At 28.3% G+C, this 20,654-nt stretch overlaps 1 protein-coding gene across 1 annotated transcript; it reads right to left on the bottom strand.

The window, feature by feature from the left end:
- Nucleotides 1-951: 951 nt before the first annotated feature.
- Nucleotides 952-19,710, bottom strand: Tusp (WD40 superfamily protein Tusp). Its single transcript, XM_035089345.1, has 14 exons — nt 19,114-19,710; nt 15,753-15,920; nt 7,484-7,666; nt 7,018-7,125; nt 5,839-6,004; nt 5,474-5,742; nt 5,287-5,375; nt 5,025-5,159; nt 4,524-4,917; nt 4,062-4,239; nt 2,243-3,743; nt 1,614-1,950; nt 1,361-1,528; nt 952-1,260 (listed from the first exon to the last, which is right to left on the bottom strand). Exons 1-14 carry the CDS (start codon nt 19,207-19,209, stop codon nt 1,144-1,146), a joined length of 3,909 nt encoding a protein of 1,302 aa, XP_034945236.1. The 5' UTR covers nt 19,210-19,710; the 3' UTR covers nt 952-1,143.
- Nucleotides 19,711-20,654: the final 944 nt, after the last annotated feature.

Below are 20,654 nucleotides of genomic sequence, written 5' to 3'. Positions count from 1 at the left end.
TACATCTTTCATATCTATATATATACAACGAATAAAATAATAATATATATGCATTTGTATATGATTATTAAATAATAATTAATGAGAAAATTAATTAATAGTTTAGATTCTTTCTTCATAAAACGGATGTATTTTTGCTTTCCATTAATAACATATAAACGATGAAAAAAGATCCAATACATTATAAAATTTTCAGTAACATTAACAAAAATAAAAATCAAATTATAATAATAAATAATAATATTAATGATTTAACAGTCATAGACATCAATACTATTGATCATAATTTTGAGCTAGGCCTTTATAGAAAAAAATTTTCTTCACAATATTAAATTCACTTTGCTTTGTCATCAAATAAATTAATTTTTTACAATTTATTAATCAAATTTCGTTTAATTTTCATCATCATTTACTCATTTACTTGATGCTTACACATTTCTTAATTATAAGAAAGCATTTTATTGTTTATTTGATGTTTCATGCCAATGTTTCTTTCAATACTTAATGTTTTTATTAATTCATTTTAATCTAAAGTCGTTATTATTGTTTCAAATATTTCATCATTGTAATTTTTTTTATCTATATTATCATCATACTTTTACCATTCAAGTAAATTAGGCATTTTAGTATGATTTTAACAATTTTTTCTTTTATTATCTATTTATCCATTTGTTGTCTTTTACTTCAATTTGGACGATATATGGAAAGCTGTTTAGTGATTTACAAAAATTTTCTATTCTTCTGAAGCTTTCAATTTCCATTTAAATAATTTAATTCTTATGATCCTTTATTTTCATCTGAATCATTTATATAGAATAAAAACTATAATACTAATAAACATAATTATAAATATGTAACAATCTTAATTACTATTCATCAATTAATTCCAAATTATTATAGCGCATTTTTAAAATTATTTATAAATAAATAAACTATTCAGTTAGTAAAAAAAACAATAATAAATGAAGTTTACTACGCTTGGACGGTTAAGACGATTAATTATTTTTAAATTAAGGTATTATGTAATATTTTTCCTTTTTTCATTCTTTTTATAACAACTATAGCAGCTCTTTACTCATTGTCAAGTCGACCAATTATTTAGAATTTTTCGTGAACAAATAATAATCAAAAACAAATTGACGGTTACTTAAGCCGTTGTGTTACGTTAGCCAAAGCAACAGCAAAAGCTTGAAGAGCACTAAAAGGATATTGAAAATCCAGAGTATAAGCGTTTCCGTCTATTCTACCAAATTGCATCACCTGAATATATTTCAAAAAATAAAATAGTTATTAAGTGTCTCTTATTATTGATAAATCATGATATATATTTTTTTCAAAGACAAATCTTATTCCAACTCACCTGTTTTCCTCTATATTCAATTTGAAAATTTTTAGCGCTTTCTTGAGTCACTCGACCACCAAAATCCAATTGGTACACTTGACTAGATTCGTTCCACATTGGTGCTTTGTTATGCATCACAAGCTCTTCGGGTTTATGTCCTGAAGTTCCAGCTCCTCTTTGTTTAAGCTTGAAATTAATATAAAATTAAAAGGATATTCTCTATATTTACTTTCGCTTATTAATTTTAATCTATGATAAAACTGAAAAAAACCTTTTGTCGTAATTGAGCCTTCTGAAATGTTTCCAAGTTCCTATAACTGCTAGAAGTATCATCCTGGGCTTGTGCTTCATCATCTGAGCTTTCTCCTCGACTTTTTCTTGCTCTCCGACTTAGCAAAGGACTTGATAAAAGCCTTCTTCTAATTGGTGATGCTGAAGCTGGTCTTTTTCCTTTTTTAGACGGCGCCGGACTACTTGGAGAACTTCTTGGTAATCTAGTAGTCGGTCTTGGTGACGGAGGTGGCAAACTATGGCTATCTTCAAAGTCTCGAAGTCTTGCTGCTAATCCATCCAACGATGATGATAATGAGTTGCTAGATTTTGTTTCCCTGTTCATCATAAAAATAATAAAATAAATAGTCACTTTTAATATCATCATAAAAGTTCAAACAAATATTCATTTCATCCTTTGACTTTTTAACATTATTGATTCTCAATCAGATTAATTTAATTCTTTTAATTTCTTCTCTAATAATTTTTACTATTTGACATTTTTCTTTAAAACTTTTAGATGTTTATTAATAAAATAGAGCTCTTGTGTGTTAAATATCAAAGAAATAAAAATATTCCCTTTCGGATTTCTGCTTAAACTTTAAGTTAAAAATATAATAAACATCTTACCCAGTCGGTGATACGTTTTTTTGAGTAACTTTATCTTTTCCTAGATTTTGTTGAAATTCAACATCAATCTGCCTTTCACTAACAATACTCTTTTCTTGACTTTCTGTTGCTTCTGTCGTTTGCACTAATTCTTCCACATGTTCTGGAAGCTGGGGAGGTAGAGAAATCTGTTCAGTACTCGGAAAAATATCACTAGAATCTAGACTTCGAGATTTTCCATATGTTTTGAGTCTCGGCCTTGCACATTGTTGATTAATATCATGTTGTGTTTTATTTTTTTTTCGCTTTTTTGTTTTACGTGATACCAAAACCAGTCTTTTATTCGGCGCCTCTTTTCTTAACATTTTCAATGCAACATCACAAGGTACAAGTTGTGCATCAACTAGATCTAAATAACCAACACTACAACTCCTAACCATCGGATCTAAAACAGGGCACATTGGCCCAATGCTAACAACAGTCGGTGTTCGATGAACACTTGTTGCTTGTCCAATCGAATCCATATCCCTCAATTCATCATCAATAAATGTTAGTTCTTCAGTTTTCCGAGACGATACGCCAATATGATTTGTACAATTAACATTAGTTTTACCACACAATCCAGGTGTTTTAATGTCCTTACGTTTATGAAAACATTGATTCTGTCCGCAGACTTGACTTGCATAACATCCAGAGTTACAAGCTTGATGAGAACCTGTAGGAGAGTTCAATGCACTAGAAGGAGTTTGAATATTTTTTACATTGCATGATGTCGACGAAGTTTGAGAGTTTGCTGAAGGTGAATTTAAGTTTGATACAAAGCACCCGGATTTATGATTATTTTTATTATTAATAAAATTAGAACTTTGAAGTACTAATCCTGGTAAATTATGATAGACTGGGGACGTTGAACCATTATTTTGATTACATGATCTAGTTCCTGGACTTTGTCCATTTTGTATTGATGTAGGAATGATATTTGATGATTGACAAGACACTAAGTTACTTTTCTCATCGCTCTGATTAATTTTATTGTTTTCAAACTCTTTCCTCATAGTCTGCTGATCAGCTAGCGAATTTTTGACTCTCTGAATGTTTGTAGAATAATCGTTTGCAGGGTTCGAAGTGGCTATTAAAGTTTGCGTTGGTGCAACTGCATTTTTCGGTGATTGGAGAGCTGGTACGTCACAACATCGTGGTGGATTATGCCGAGATGATCGATAAGTGGTACTAGAAGTCGGTCTAAGATTTTCATTAAATTCAACTATTCCTTGACGATCTCCATAAGGCAACTCTTCTTCGTAACTATCAGTTCGTGCTAATGGTGATGATTCTGCTCCCATAAATTGATTGGTTATCTGAGATTTTGGTCGACTGCTGCTCACGCAAGAGTTTCTTGATGTTATTGGAGCTATTGGTGGAGCTGGTGTTTCAATTGTTTTCCTACAAGCTCCTTGTGACTCTTGAAAAGTTTCTTCTTCATCTTCAGAGAAAAGATTAGGGTTGAAGCTTGGATCGGGACCTGAAATATTATTTGTGTTTATTATTTGATAAAGTGTATTGTTTGAGGTTTAAGTCAAGTAAATTTTATAAGTCGGACACAAATAATAATTATCATTATTCATTCTGGTTTTGGTATTAATTTCAAACTTAGTTTTATTCGAGTTTATTTTTAGTTCAAAAAATTGCAAAAGTAATAAAAAGTGAGAATTAATAATACTTATTACTTTGCTTCAACTATTGCATTCACCCTATTCTTGTTCTAGCTTTGTTCTAACTTTGGGGATTATATTTCCGGGTTTCCCTTGATACTAATTCTGTTTAAATTTGTTGCATTTACCTGCTGGTAAATCATCTCTGAGCTCTGTCATAACTAGAGTCATTTGTCTTGGTTGAAGATGAAGAAGTGAAGTTCTATAGGTCACTTGTCCTAAATTAGCTGGTACTGAATCGGTTAAGCCATGAATTTTGAATTTCGTACCCCAAATATTTGAAGTAACTTCTACTAGTCTTGCGTGCTGAAAATTTATTCAAATTATTTGTACTCTGTTATTTTTTTATAACAATGTTTGATAAGTTCTATCAATATTTGAAAAATCTACATGGTTTTGATTAAGCTTTTTGACCTCGTAAAAGTTGAAAAATATATTAGGTAAATATTTATGCATAAATTAGACAACTCAATTATAAAGTAACTGGAAATGTGGAGTTTGTAATATTAAATTAATGTAATCTTTTAATCGAGTTATCAGACATAATTTTATAACGAGTAAATAAGTTAGTAATCTAATATCTGAATTACCTCTGGCAAGGTATCAATGTAAGTTAAATCATCAGACTCTTCATTAGGCTTATCATCTCTTTTTCTACGGTTTTTTCGTTTATTTCTTGGTGAGCCACACAATTCTGATGCATCTTTTTCCGTATCGGAGCCATCACTTAATGAAGGAAATGAGTATTCCGGAACCTGAAGCGTGTCTTGATTTTGTGGATCGAAAATTACAAATTCAGGTCGAATTTTACTGGTTCTTCTTCCTTTCAATAGTGGCACTAAACCGCCTAAATATTCTAGATACAATGTGTAAAATGGAGCAGGTTCTCCGGCATGTCTTAACATTGTGCAATGTAATCTTCCACCACCGGGTGGTGGTCTAGATACGAATCTTCTTAATTCTCGTGGTTCGGGTACACACGATCTACAATAAACCATTTAGTAATATGAATTATTTTTAAATAATGGCTCAATCTATTTAATAAAGATTTTTGCATAAATGATCTTAATAGTAAAATTGAACTTTTTTACCTTATTGTACTTGCAAAGAGAGCAGAGACTAAAGCTCTTAATCTAGGTGGAAGTGGCAGCTGCTGAACTCCTGATTCTCGCGTTAATGCCGCTCTTACAGCTAGTCTTGATAGTAATTGAAGAGATCCAACTCGTCTGCAAATTATTGAGATTCCATTAAAGAAGTAAAAAAAAAAAAAAAGAAATAAAATACAAGAAAAAATTAAAAAGTGAAGAATGAACTGGTTATTTCATGAAAAATAAAAATGAAGAATATTAATACCTAGAAACCCAAGCAGCATGAACACGTGCTCCAGTTGCAACAAATAACCGTCGGTCGTTGTGACCCCAAGTCAATGCTGAGACGGGACACTAAATAATCAATGAGTCATTAAATTATTAATTAAATAATGATATTTTTTATAAAAAAATAGCGATGAAAGTAAATAAAGATGATATTTAATAATGACCTGAGTATAAGGGATTGGAGTTGTATAAACGAGAGATCCACAGTCTGAATAGAATTTGAGCAAGTTGGAATATTCCTGAGTATTAATTTGGACGCCATCAGTTTCTTTAGTTCCCGCGATAGCAAGAAGTTTCTTAGAGTTGCTCCATTCAGCATAAAGTGGTGCTTTCAAGCCAGTTTTAATAGTTATTGGTGAAACATCATCAAACGAGTGTAACATCACAATATTTCCATCGTTAAGACAGACGGCTAACACATAAGTTTGCTCATCTACCAATTATAATTTTCTCATTAATATTTGTAGTACTTTTAATGGTTATTGTACTTTCTATATTCATGATCATCATTATTAAAAAGTTTTCATACCGGATTGTGTTGGATTCCCTGAAATATCATCATCACCTTCCTCCATTTTAAATTTTTCGGCACTCCAAGCCATTGACGTAATGCCAGCTGACAATTGCACCTCGGAAACCATCGCTCCGTGAACATCCATGACTATTAATTGACCCGCAGTGGTTCCGAAATAGACCTGCCAAAAATTTTACGAGTTTATTTTGGCGTGGAAGAATAAATAATTTTTTTTATTGTTAGATAAGCCAACCAATAAATAAATTCCCAAAAATGAATGAATCTGTAATTCAATTAATTTAAAATGAAATAAATTTTGTCATCCATTAAAATTTTTGGAGCAAAAAAATTGGAGCAGAGCTATCACATAATAGTAGCGGGCTAATTATTGATATTTTGAATTAAAATAATAACTTGTGGAGTGAGCCAGAATTTATATCAATAATTATGAATAAAATTTAATTATATGGCCATATTTCTTTTGAAAATTTCATTGTTTACTGAAATTGTTTTAATTAGGACAGATGTTATTATTCATTAATAATGATTGGTTATTAATTAATTTAGTCAAAATTAAGTAATTAATTATCTTTATTTTTTTTTTAACAATAAAAATCTTTTAGGAAAATTTTGCCCAATTCAAACAGTTATTATAAAAACAATCAAAATCATAATCCCATCATAGGATTTATTCCTAACAAGAAGAGACATAAACTCTGAAGAAAAAGCAAAATTTATCATATAAAAAAATTACACGTCAATCAAGAGTTGAGAGCTTTTGAACCTTCGGCTACTTTTGAATCATCAATTTTTCATTGTTACATAAAACTCAGAGTAGGATTTCTTTCTCTTCAATTTGAAATTTTAATTTCATTTCAGTGACATTGAAGTATAATGATAAAGCTCGATATAACTTAATAAAATATGTATAAATTTTTATAAATATAGAGGAAGTGAACAATAATCAACATAAATAAAGCAACTAATTTTTGAAAATATTATTTAAAAAAGTAAAACAATGATTTAATGAATAAAAATTGTCAGCAGAAAGGTAGAACAGCTTCTACATCGTTGATGGAAACATTTAAATGTTATTACTCTACTTAGGATAATATTTGATCAATATTCGCCCAAGACTATAACACTTCAGGCAGTTTGAAATAATAATATACTTTAATGTACAACAAAAAATACCTGTTGGTCATCAGGTGTCCAAATTCCGCATGTTATGGTGGCTTGATCATTCAACATTGATGACCAGTATCGTTGTCCTGCTACACTACCCACTAGCACAAATCCATCCTAGACAGAAAGTATATCATTAAAAAATAAAAGTAATCCATTACTCGTATTCCAATTAAATATAACATAGAATATATTCCAACTGAGAATGATCAATATCTGAAGTAAAGACACAATGGATAAATAAATAATAATTGAAAAAAAAGGAATAAAAAAAAATTTATAATATAATAATATCACTTTCAAAACTAGATTATAAAACCTAATGCCTACCTCTTGGCAAACATCTTTTCTTTTCTGCAATGTGTCAAGGCTATTCAGCTCAACTTTACACTGTATAGTTGCCAACACTGCATTAAGACTTTATTTCATGTATACATTACCAAATAACATTTTAGCATAACTTCCTAGGACTTACCCGATAACATATTAATGCCATTCGACCATCGTGAGACCAAGAAAAATGTGTTACTGGGGTGCTACGATCATTAATTAACTCGATACTCCATCTCCCTTCATACTTGATCCAGACAAAAATGACACCAGAGCTGTCGCATGATGCTAACTTCTGATAAGGTTCATTCCACTTGACCAGTATTACCTGAATTATACATTTTATTACAAATCATGATAAATATAATACTTAAATATTATGTAATAGAAATAGATTATTGGAATAGTGAATAAAATAAACAGAACTCTGCTATGGAAATATTCTGAAAACTATATGATGAATGTAATAGTTATGTAACTTTTGACTCTGTTAGATCTTGCTATTGAACTTACTGATTCGATAAATAAATGAATCGTACAAGATCACTAGCATTATCAGTATTTTAATTCATTTTCTGATTACATTAATCTATAGAATGTTACTAAAACTCAGTGCAATTGAACTTCAAGTTTTTGTCATGGAATTATAACTGATACCTTGATTAGACCAATTTGAAGATCTAATTAAGTTAATTAGTTCATTGATCAGTTAGTATTGAACTGATTGAGAAAAAACTTGGTTGAAATTTAGCTAGTTTGTTCTTAGAGAGCAGTGACTTCCACTAATGATTGTGATGGTTGCTGTACTTCTATGTCATTCAAAATAAGTATTATTTACTGAGTTTATGAGTGATAAACATCGAAGAAGAAGTCATTTGTAATTTAATTTAATGTCAGAGTGTTATTATTTTTTATTATTGATGTCTTTCAAATGTTGAGATACATGCTTATACACTGTTGGTTTTTTAATGAGGGGAATGACACCGAATCATTAGATACTGTAAAGCTATTTATAAGAAAAACTGGGACAAGACAAACCCCCAAGGATTTTATCGATTTATGAAATAACTGATTGTCGAATTTCATTGTGTATATTACTCATTTGTTCAGACTCATTAGCTATAATTGACTGAAATCAGTAGTTTTTTGTTTTAGTATTTTAACAAAAAATGAATGATACTTTTTTCATTATTCTAGCAAATAATTTGAAACAAAAATAACAAAAGATACAATGAGTTGTTAAAATATTCTAGAACTTGAGTAAGGTTTTTAAAAGTTGACATGTGGTGTCCTAAAATATTTAACTATCATCTAGCTTGTTTTATTTACTCTGAATTCATGAATTGTACCAATTTGTTTCATAAAAAAAATCAGGACAAAATAAGTCTTTGGGGCAAAATGACCCATTGCTAAAAAAATGTAAATAAAAAAATTCTTCTCCACTTTTTCATTGACAATAAATTCATTTTTTTTTTAGATTATGAGTATTAATTGGAAAAAAAATTTTTCTCCAATGTAATATGAGGGAATTCAGCAACTGGTTTCTCTGTAAATCAATAATATATTTGGAAGAGTCATTCTGACCTCATTAAAATTAGGTCTAGAAGAAATTTTATTGCATAATTATTTAAATGACAAAAAAAAACATATTCAGATTTTAAAATTTTCACATTAAACCGTCGGTGAAGAGTTAACTGAAGTAAAAAAAATTGCATTGATTCTCTTTGAAATCTCAAAAGATATGCTAATATTTGATTATGGTTATGAGGAATATTAAACACTATTTTCTGTATTTTAATTAACCCTTCAGTTATAAATATTCTTACTTGGAGGGGTTTCAAAGGTCAGTGAGTTCAATTGAACATTCAGAATTGTAGTGTTTAATAATAATTATTCTTCAGCTCATTGAATTAAATACTACTGAAATATTTGTCATTTAATGCTTGCTCAAACAGAGTCACTGAAGATCAACCATGCTAATAACACAATTCAGAGGAAAATTATCATATAAATATTTTGAAGCTCTTTTAAAAATTTTTAATAAATATTTTAATACTTTTCAATTTTATTTTAAATTTCATGGTTATACAACGAGAATAAGTCATTAAAAGAAAATTTAACTTCATACAACAAAGAATTTTATAATTAAATAGCTGAAATTCTAGCTTTTTATCTTGAATATTATTCAGTATAAGTCGTTGCCTCCTTTTTATTCATAGAAAAATTGTAATAATCGTCTTGTGATGACGTTCAAAAAAAAAATTAATTTTTTAAAATTATTATTCATTTTATATATAAAAAATTCCAAGATAAAAATGTATTATCTATTAAATATACATCTTAACGTTCTAAATCATTTTTTTAATCCTTTTATGGTGCAATTTTTTTCTCAACATAAAATATTTACTTGCTTCTTCATTTTTAATATCGTTGTTGTATTTATCGTAATTTTTTATATTTATTAGTTTATTTTTAACTCCCGGCAATTGTATTTATCTTTAATCATCTTTAGACATGTAGACTTGAATCGATAGCTTAGTGGTAAAGTGTCAGTCTACCACTCGAACCGATTGCAATAACTCTAGCAGGAAAGCACAAGAGGCCCATCACTGATCCAACACTGTGCTAGTCTTAGTCAACTATAGCTTAATGTTGGACCACAAATAAGTTAGTCTTTTTTTCTGCTAGGATAAGAATAGAAATTTTCTAAAGAATCATTAAACCATTATTTTCAGTTTATGACAATTTTTTAGTAGAAAATGTTCATGCTCAGACATAAATAATTTTTTTATATCAATTAATGAAACTGCAGTAATTTCTACATCAATGCTTATGTTACATACAATGTAATTAATAGAAATCGATAGGAAGTATAAAAAAAAACAATTGAACCCAATTAGATTTCAATGACAATTTTGCACTTACCATCGTTTTCTGTCAGTTATTTTTTTCCAAGGTAATTTATTTTGTTCTGAAGTACATAAAAATTAACAATAAAATAATGAAATAATGAACGTCACTAACAAAAGAATTAAGCGCTTCTGTCAAGTGTAAAAAAAACTTTTAGCTGACCTAAAATGAATATAAAGCAAAAAATCGATGTTATATAAATCCTCAGGTTAGATATAGTCATTGATAAATACAAGACATCCTAATATATGTATCAGACTAAATAGTTGTGATATCGATCCACTATCAAGAGCACCAGAAGCTTAGTCAAGCATGTTTCACATAATAGTATACAGTAAAAAATATTCTGTTGATGTAATAAATCGAAAGCCTATCTTAACAGCAATGCAACTGCACCAGAAAGAGACTATTTGATAACAGGAAAAAGAAGATAATATTTTTAAAAAGTTCTTTACAATAATTATTACGACTAACCAAGAAGTTATATGTCTATTACAAGATTCCAATCTATCCCATTTAATTATTATTATTAGCAGTTTTTCATTAAACTTTACTCAGTATATTCTAATTATTTTTTTATACATATTCATCCCCAACTATCTTTTAATAACATTCTTATTACTGACAACTTTTTAATTTCGTGATGGTTTTTAAAAAACTTTTCACAAGTAGGATTGAGAACTTTGAATATACAATTAATATTAAGTTTGAAAAAATACATAAAACTCTAATGATAATAAAAAAAAAATAGTAATAAAATAGGCTTTAAATTCCAATGAAAAAGTCAGTCGCGCTTTTTGACTTTAATTCAATCGACGATGCATATGTAACAAAATTCAAATAATTTTGAGAAAATCCAGCATCAAAAGCTTTTCGAGCTGTTGAGCTGTGAAAATGACTTATAAACCCTCGATTTGCGTGTTGAATCGACCTCGACAGATTTTTTCAAATTATATATATATATAATCCATATGCATATACTAGTTATATAGATAAAATTGAATACATACATTCTGTACATAAATACTAGGATTAAAAAACTAAAAGATCACTACACAAAACAAAAAATGCTATCGATTCTCATTCAGTTATATTTCCAATAAAAATTTTCACGTTTTAATGAATCCGGAAGCGTTCAAAAGCTCGTTTCTGGTATTTCAAGAGTTATTTTTCAAAAATTTTTCTCAATCTCAGTTATTTCACAGTAATTTAAAAAACGTAAAGAAAAAAGAAATCCTCCAAAACGTTGTTTTTTTCACTTTAATACACGTTTTATTTTATTTTTTTTTCCAACAACTTCCAACCGAGCTGTAAGTTCTAAGAGCAGAGAACTCACTTTTGACTTTGAGCTTTCTAAGATATAACTTCAATAACTTCTAAAGCAGCTGTGAAATAGCAAGAAAATGGAAGTAATTTAAAAATGGAAATAATAGTTTAGATGCATTTATTTAAAATTAATTTTTTATAATAAAATAAATAACTAATAATAATGATAATAAATATTGAAATATTAAATAAATATAAATTAATAGAAAATATTTAATATCGGTCTTTAAACTCTAATAATAACTCACGTACAGTTGGTCGATAATTATGTATAAATGCATAATTAATCTTCAATAATCACGTCAAAATTTGAATCTAAAATAGTTAAATGGGGTGTGTAGCTCACACGCAACAATAATAATTTACATTTTTATTGTTTTCACTTAACTAACATCATTTATACACTGTGATTTACATTATTAATGGAGCTTTTAATTTAATTCTTCATCATTGTTTATATTAATGAAAATTTTTAGAAATTTTTTTTAAACAGTTCAAATGATAAAAGAATTACGAGTATATCTATTTTTTTATAGAGCAAAAAATAGACTCTTAAGAATTGAATATGAACTTGATGTTTAATTTTTCTGGAGTAAATTAAAAAATTAAATAGTCCTGTTTACATATATCATGTGCTTTCAGCTTTGCTTTCAACTTTTTCTCTATTTCCAAAGATATAATAGAAACAGGAAGTTCAAGTTTGACTAAAGTACGGAAAATACATAATGCATAAAGTGTGCACACACCAACCAGTAACATGAAGATGAGGAAGAAAAATATAAAGCGTTATGAATACAGACTTATTCTATTGTTATAAAAAGAGAATTATAGGGGGATGGTATATTGTACGCATCATACACTTTTGAAATAACTTGAGTACATAAATTATCATATGAGTACTTAAGAATGTTTAATATAAAATATACGTATCATCCAACGCATCATGCGTTAAAATAATTAATGATGTTTTTTTTATCAAAAACAGAGAGCTAAAATTATATGCACTCTCAGTAGGAAACTCTTTGTAGTGGTTGGAGAGTTTTTTATGTTATATAAAATACTCAAGAAAATCAGTTTTTTACAGTTATTTTTGTAGAAATGTAATTTTTTAAAATGATTTTTTCTACTTATTTTGTTTTATCGCAATAATGATAATAATAATAAACATATCTTGATAACAACACATTAGAAATAGAGATACGGATTACGCAATTGCAGGGAATTGATGAGAAGAGAAACAAACAAAATAAGCTGAGGATTAACTCCCTACGAACAATTGTTTACGAGGTATTAATTCTTAAAGTTAAATCTGTCCACTGACCTTCAATAATCGATTTATAAATAAATAGCTTTCTTTCGAAAACTTTTAATTCAAAAATATTTTTCATTATATTCAAAAAAATTCATAAAGATACAAATGGAAAAAATAAAATAGAAAAATTCTTCGATAAAAATGTAAGATCGGCATTATTTGTAGAGAGTATTTCCAACTTTTCAATGATTTCTAGTTTATTATTATGCGATGTTTTTTCCGGAATTATTAGAGTAAAAATTTCCTAAAGACATTATCCTCCAACAACCAGTAACTCTAGGTAAAAGAATCTTATGATGGCTTTTAAAATATATTTCAAAGTTTATTTTTTTTTTTTTAAATAAAACACAAATTTTTAAAAATAATATTTACTTGCTTTGAAGTTATTTAAAACCACAAAATAAATTGAAACAACTCTATTTATTCTTCTTTTTTTACAAGTTTCAATGCAGTAAAAAAGCTCAAAATAATCATTTGAATGAAAAGCTTTGAGCTGCGGAAAATAAGCTTCCGATTGTACCCTCATTCATGTAAATACGCCAATTTTTTGCTGAAATAAATCATCTTAAATTCGGTGTCAGTTTAAAATGAGAATTTTTGCTTTTAAATTTTTTCTTTTAATTGATGCCGAATCCTTATTTGAATACAGTGGACGCTTTAAACTTAAACGAAACTTTAAATTCAACATCAATGAGTTATGATGCACAGACTAAAAATTAAAATACTTCTAGACAAATATCTACATTTTATAATACAATCATAATGACGCCATTAACCGTCGCGTCTTTTCACTCGAATGAACACGACAAGAGTCTCATTTGTTTTTTCCCCCTTTTTCATTTTTTTTGTGTTTTTTTTTATGTTACTCATTCTCTTTTCTTTTACATTTACATCTCACCTCTCTCAGCTCGACAGCTTCCTAATTGGCGCGAGTTCCCGAACTTGCAGAACAATCAATGTTACCAAGTGTGTATGTGAGAGATGCATGCATCGTAAGAGTAAATTTATGTACACACATGTATTTTATCATGAAACTTTTTTTTCATTTGATCAAATACATAAATTAACTTTGATTGAAATATTTTTTATAACTAAAAATCAGAAAATGATGTGAGAAATATCTTTTAATAAAGCCGATCAAATAGAATTATTCAATTCACGATTATTAACAGTATCAAAGTGATTTTATGATGGGAAATATAAAATTAATATGAAGATTAACTTTTAGATAGACTGCGTGGGCGACCCTTTAGATGATGTTTTCTATGATTAAAGCATAAAAAAATATTTTAACGCTCGTTATTTTTTACTCGAAGGAATAAATCGATACGGATGTTGGGGTAAGCAAAAATTGAAGAAAGTTGAGAGTGAAATGATAAGAATTTATTTTTATTCATTCGCTGAGAGAAGAGTTTTGTTTTAACGAGAAATATATTTTATTTCAATAGTCAAGTAATAAAGGTACATTTTTAGTTCCAATTATTTATTGTTGGTTTTTTAAATAAAATATTTTAATATGGATTTGATTATTTTTTATTTAGTTTATTAATTGAATGCAATAAAGAATTTTTTATGTTTCAGCCACTAAGTGACAAAACCTTGACCAGCTGTCCGCCTTCTACTCCAATGTAATAGATTCAATGCCGGAAGAACCTAGATTGAACTACCACGGCAATTAGATTTCATGTTGAACAACTAAACAGGGTTGACTGGTGGAGACTAATAATATTCTTGAAAAAAAAATAAACATCGTTAACAAAGTTTAAAATTATTCGAAAAAACTATCAATGTTGTTATGAATAATAATATTTGTTGTGATAAAACTTCAAGTAACTAGTAATTAATTTTATTGTTAAACTTTTTTAATATAAAATTTTATGTAAACACTCTAGTGCAAATCAATTGTTTCGTCGACATGAAATGAGAGTGTCGACAGCGAATAACTTTGTTTTTAGGTAGGCAGTGAATTAACTCAATGAAAAAGTAATGACATTATTTATTGTATCTATGTCTGTTGAAAAAAATGAGTTATAGCCGACACTTGAATCTAGTTAGAAATTTCTACTGTAAAATTCGATTCAATTTATTTAAACTAGAAACTAAAAAATGATTTAATGCTGAATTGTCTAGGGGCGCAATGTGGGGATGAAATTAATTTTTTCCCCTAAAGTAGATCCTCACACGAAGAGATTATTTTAAAAAAAATGCCTGATATATCACGAAAGGAAAAATAAAGCTCCAAGATAAAGTTGAAAGAATTCCTACAAATTACTGATAATTAATATTGCTATATTAACGCTTGATATTAATAATATTAACAGGGAAGCGATTTGTTTAAAATAATATTTTCACGTTCATCTTAAAATTTCACGTTCTCCCCTTACTTATAAGTCATGTCAATAATTTTTCCTAACAGGTTTTTTCCATGTTTCATTATTTCTCAAATATGTTAACTCCATGTAGAAAAACTCCTAAATTTGTTTCGTTCTTTCTAATTTAGACGATAAATGTCAGAAGTAAATCTATTTTGAACTAGACTAATCTTTAACTATTATTCTAGAGACTACTTTCTAGAAATTTATTTGTAATAAAAAAACAAATAGAATTCAATAGGATTATACACTATTTTTCCCCATAAATATTATTTTATATTTTTTTATCTTCAACCTCTACAAACTCAAGTATCTATTAATTAATTTACTTACTACAATTGTTAAAAAGGTTGTTAGCAAAAACAATGTAATGTTAAAAAATGCATTCTTTAGAAAAAATAATTAATAATAATTGTAGAATAGTTATTTATTTAATTAAAGTTATGAAAATGGTCACTTATCTATGCATACAAGCACTCTTATTTATTACTCACTTCACTCTGATGTCCGCGAAGGTTGTAATTAGCTCGAAGTGGAAGTTCAGTTGCTCTCGTCCGACAGTGAGAAGTAGTAAAGGTGACTCCAACCAGACCTCGAGCGTTTCCAGTTGCTAGCCACCCTTCTTGGTAATAATTTGTACGATTCAGCTTCCATCCCTCGTCCTAAATATAGAAATATATTATCTACATGTAAAACTACTAATTGTTTAACTGAGATTTTTATTTATTTCTTTATCAGTAGGAAACAAGTTCAACAGAATGCGCTGATTTTAATTTGTTATCAAGAATTTAAAAAATCCTTTTCATTGGAATTTTTAATCTAAAAACTTCTATAATTATATAATTAAGATTTTATGATATTAAAAAATATGAATGGTATTTTTTATATTCTAAATTTTTTATAAATCAATTTTTAACACTCTAAAGCGTATTGATTAAAAAGCAATGGAAGAATTCATAAATAAATAATAAATTTTATCAATTGTATCATCAGTATAAATTGTATAAAATTAACTTATGTGCAATATTTATTATTATATTTCGAGTTAAAACATGACTGTTGTTATTCAGCATAAATAATATTCAATATTAAAAATGATTTTTAATACTCTGGTTTTATGTAGGATTAATTAATACTTTATAAAGTGTGTAATTAAAGCATATATTATTCAAGATTTTAGTAGTATTTTTCATTAAATAATATTAATATCATAAGAATTTTTTGTTCAGCATGACAAGCTATTACTTTGCTACCTACACCTACGTGAAAATCCGTGTCCTGTAATTTTCTTATAACAGCAAAATAGCTTGTGAGCTCTAGATACCAACAAGTATCACCAATGTATTCTTAATACTTCTAGAAAATTAATAATATATTTCTTCTTATCAAACGAAGAAATTGATAGATATTTTGAAGTGAAAATATCATTGATGAAATATAGAGATGTTTTCAAGAATACGAAGCAGATTGGGGAGATGCCAGAGGCTTCTATAGAATAATTGTCAACAACGGTTTTGGCTGGCGAATAAGTATCCTCTTCTGAAGAAAAGGTGCAACTGAGTGGTCTTGAAAAATCACTGATAGAATGAATCTAAGAATCTATCAAACTTGCCAGACAAAAGTTAATCAACTGTAGTTGAGTCTAGACGATTTCGAAGATAGTATAGATATATGTGTAGGTTTTTAAGCAAAGAAAAGCTTTTAATGCTAAAACGTCTGCTAAAATTTTAAACGAGGAAAAAGAATAAAAATAAAATTGTTCCGTTCAAGTGCGAAATTTGGACGACGTTTGAATTTGAAATCACCAGAAATTGAACGCAGAACTTTCTCTCTATACGTTCAGGTGTTCTTTCTAACTGACCTCTCGTCAATTATATATTTGTCATCATTTAACTCGTGACAGGGTAGTTATTAACGAGTTTAAACATTACTAAAATAAACTGTCAGATTTTTACAAGCCATGATCGATTATCTTGCACGGAATAAAAAGTGCACTTTATTTTAGCATTCATGGAAGGGTTGTGCTAGAAAGTTATTTCTAGAATGTAAAAAATAATTATATCAAGTGATGAAATGTATTTACATATCGATTGAAAGATACTCTTAAGAAGTCAGAAAAAAGTGATAAAAATTGATGTATTTAGTTTTTAAATGTAAAGAAATTGATATAAATGATTTTTTATTCACTTGGAAGAAAATCCATTTACGAATGACGCTTCATTGAAACCTCGATAAAAATAGAAGGAAGAAACTTGATATAAAATGTTAGAACAATTAATGAGAGGGTAAAAAACAGGTCCGATATCAAGTGCTATCTAATGGAAGGATAAACAGAAGTTGTCCAGCATATTTATTTGTGTTCTCAAAAACTATTGAGTTTCGTTAAATTAGGTTTGCAACGATGATCTAAACTATAGACTAGACGAAGCCATACAACATCGATTTCTTATTCTTCTATTTTTACCTCTTTTTTTACCATTTATTTATCATAAATTATTCATTGCAAAATATAGAAAAAGCCAAATGATTTCCAATGCACTTTATAGATCTCTCTGACGTGATATAAAATATATTAACGAAATTGAAAACTGTTCATAAAAATACCAATAAAATTGATTCAGTATAAAAAAAGATATATTTACAATAAAAGAAAATTAATATGAATCTAAACGAGTCTCTCTTTGTTCCTTTAAATATTTTCAAAATAAAAATCATTTCGTTTTAATATTTAAAAAAAATTTTGCTACAAAATTGCAAAAATAAAATAAACTGTAATATTGTCTACATTTTTTAACAAGATTTATGCTACAATGAATTAAACATAATTCCTTCAAAGTTCAAGAATAAAATCCTGCAACGTTCATAAGAGAAAATGATATTTTATAGTTTGTATAAAAATAGCTATATAATAGATATAATGTTTCTGTCAAATACAGAGCATAAACGTATTATCGACAAAAGGATATCCGCAGGTTGGATGATTAACTGAGTAGTTTAATCTACATTTACAGGTATATTAACGTAGAGATTCGATTTGAATTGCCAGTGGGCAAATGTAGAAGGGTTCGTGAGGTCTAACGACGATTTGAGTTTCGATTCTTGTATGTTGAAGCTTGTATCCAAAATGCACGCTTCTACTTGGCTACCCCAAACTACCCCTCTCGGCAACGCCCGAATGACGGTAAATTAGTTTGGATATAGATCGAATTGACGTTGTTCTCTGGTTAGCATGTAAGCATTCGAAAATCGAGGGTCCAAGAGATAAAAAAAAAGCATTTAACTACAGGAAATTATAAAATCCTATTAACACTAAAATGTTTTATTGTCTTCATACTCCTACTAATATTTAAAAATTGCTGCTGTTAGTTTTGCATACGTCTATATCTATTTTAATCAGATGATCGATTTTTTAATAACCGTAATTCAGTACTGTGTACTTTTGATTGTAAGGTCAAATTCAAAAACTATTTTTTTGTTTGAAGTTTACATCAATTAATTATTAGTAATAACTGAAAAAAATATTCTGAATCTCCAATTGAATTTACCTTGATATTTAATAGAAATAAACATTAAGCTATTTTTTTTTAATTGGAGAATTAAATAATCGAACTTTAAATTTTAAAATGCATGATAATACAATGGTATTGCTTTAATAAGATTATGCTAAATCTGTACGTGATTTTTCCAACATCACGTTAATTAACGCTAATTGGCACTTATTACTATCCTTATCATGACTATTCATGCTGATTATATTAGACACATTGAATATATGATAATAACACTGTAAAATAGCCATAAAATAATGCATTAACACTGATAAACATGAAATATTGGAGAAAAAAGATAATTAACCTCTGGTAACTCATCTGGAACTTTTCCCATCCAGCTCAGCGACAAAATATTGCAATCGCATTTAGCATTAGTATTTTTCTCAAAGTGCAAATGCATATCTACGATGTTTTATTTTAATAGTCCAACTCATTGAATGAGAGAAATAGTAATAATAGATGCATTGAATCAGTGAGTTCAAAATTTAGTTCATAAAAAAATAGTTATAATAGAAATGTATGAAAAATTGAGATTAAAGTTCATCATTAAAATGGTATCAATTCCATCAGATATGATAAGGATATTCTTTGTATTGAATTTCCTTGAAAATTTGTAGTTATTTATAATAACTTGTATCAGTCAACATCTACTTTCAATACTGAAAGCTCACACGTTTTATTTTACAATGTTTTATTTTTGTTTACTGTCACCATTTTGTTTTTATCTTTGTCATCAAATTATTTAAACAATTCGACAACATTAAATTAATAATCACCGCACAGTATCATATCACAAGCACTATCTTTATAGTAAAGAAAGATTATATAAAGAGCTTTTGACGTAGTTTAATGTACTACTGAAAGCTTTTAGCACACAGGACTGCTAGATTGTGCTGGACTATCCCAGATCTACTCAGCACTGCTAACACGAGACTGCACCCTTAACATAAGCGCCAACCCTTAGTAATATCTAGAACTTATTGATTATGGGCTTCCTATTTCACCCTTGTTTTTCAGTTTTTTATGACATCTGGTGGAATGTTAATATAGTTAATATCACAATCAACAGCTGTTATCAGATATTATCATTCCAGTCAATTTTATCAGAGGAGAGGTATGGATCCTTAGCAAAGAGTGTAGTGGAAGTTAGAGAAAAGAGACTGCTACCTGAACAACAGTGGGATAGCAGAGAAGAGAGAACAGTATAGAAGTCCGATGCTGTGTTAAAAATCCGGACGAAGTTTCAGTCAACATGTCGGTATTTTGGGTCAACATGTCGGTAATCTAAGATCACAACATAAAAGTTTCTGTAAACCCATCGAACGATGGCGCTGCAACGGTTTATTCTAGCCACGCCCCTTAATCTAAGAGAGAAAAGAGATAAGATTTGTGTTCTCTTTTACTCTCATTATAAGAATCCTAAGCCAGTTTATTTTCAAGCACCAATTTTTAAATGGTAAAGGTCCGGCTCTGTTCGCAACATACATAGAAGCTATAAAACCAATTCGATGTTTTTGTAACAGCTCAGAGGTAACATGCTCGACCATATTTTTAGGACAAATTTCATATGCAATCACGCTAAAGAAAAAAAAATAATTTACGAACGAAGCCATTTTTTTATAGCAAATAACGATGTTTATGAGAAAAAAAAATTTAATTATGCATGATGATAATGAGCCAAAGGCTTCGATAATGATATTTATAATAATATTAATAAGATATTTTTAAAAAAATAATTTTTAAGATAAAACAACATTCCTTTAAAGAATACATATTAGGACCGCTCAAAAGGCCTGGAACTTGATACCTGAAGAGAGCTTTTTTGAAAAAAATTTTCTTAAGCAA

The sequence above is a fragment of the Chelonus insularis genome, unplaced genomic scaffold (genome assembly GCF_013357705.1).
Source record: "Chelonus insularis isolate UGA/USDA-ARS -01 unplaced genomic scaffold, ASM1335770v1 contig_66_pilon, whole genome shotgun sequence".
NCBI lineage: Eukaryota > Metazoa > Arthropoda > Insecta > Hymenoptera > Braconidae > Chelonus > Chelonus insularis.
The sequence above is the reverse complement of the archived record's forward strand: the minus strand, read 5'-3'. Positions and strand labels throughout refer to the sequence as shown.

Excerpts from the sequence above, each read along its gene's own strand:
- Tusp (XM_035089345.1), bottom strand. The coding sequence starts at position 19,209 with ATGCATTTGCACTTTGAGAAAAATACTAATGCTAAATGCGATTGCAAT. Across the intron at positions 7,126-7,483 it reads TGGCATTAATATGTTATCGG|GATGGATTTGTGCTAGTGGG; the intron begins GTAAGTCCTAGG and ends CTTTCTGTCTAG. Across the intron at positions 5,743-5,838 it reads AGGGAATCCAACACAATCCG|ATGAGCAAACTTATGTGTTA; the intron begins GTATGAAAACTT and ends TATAATTGGTAG.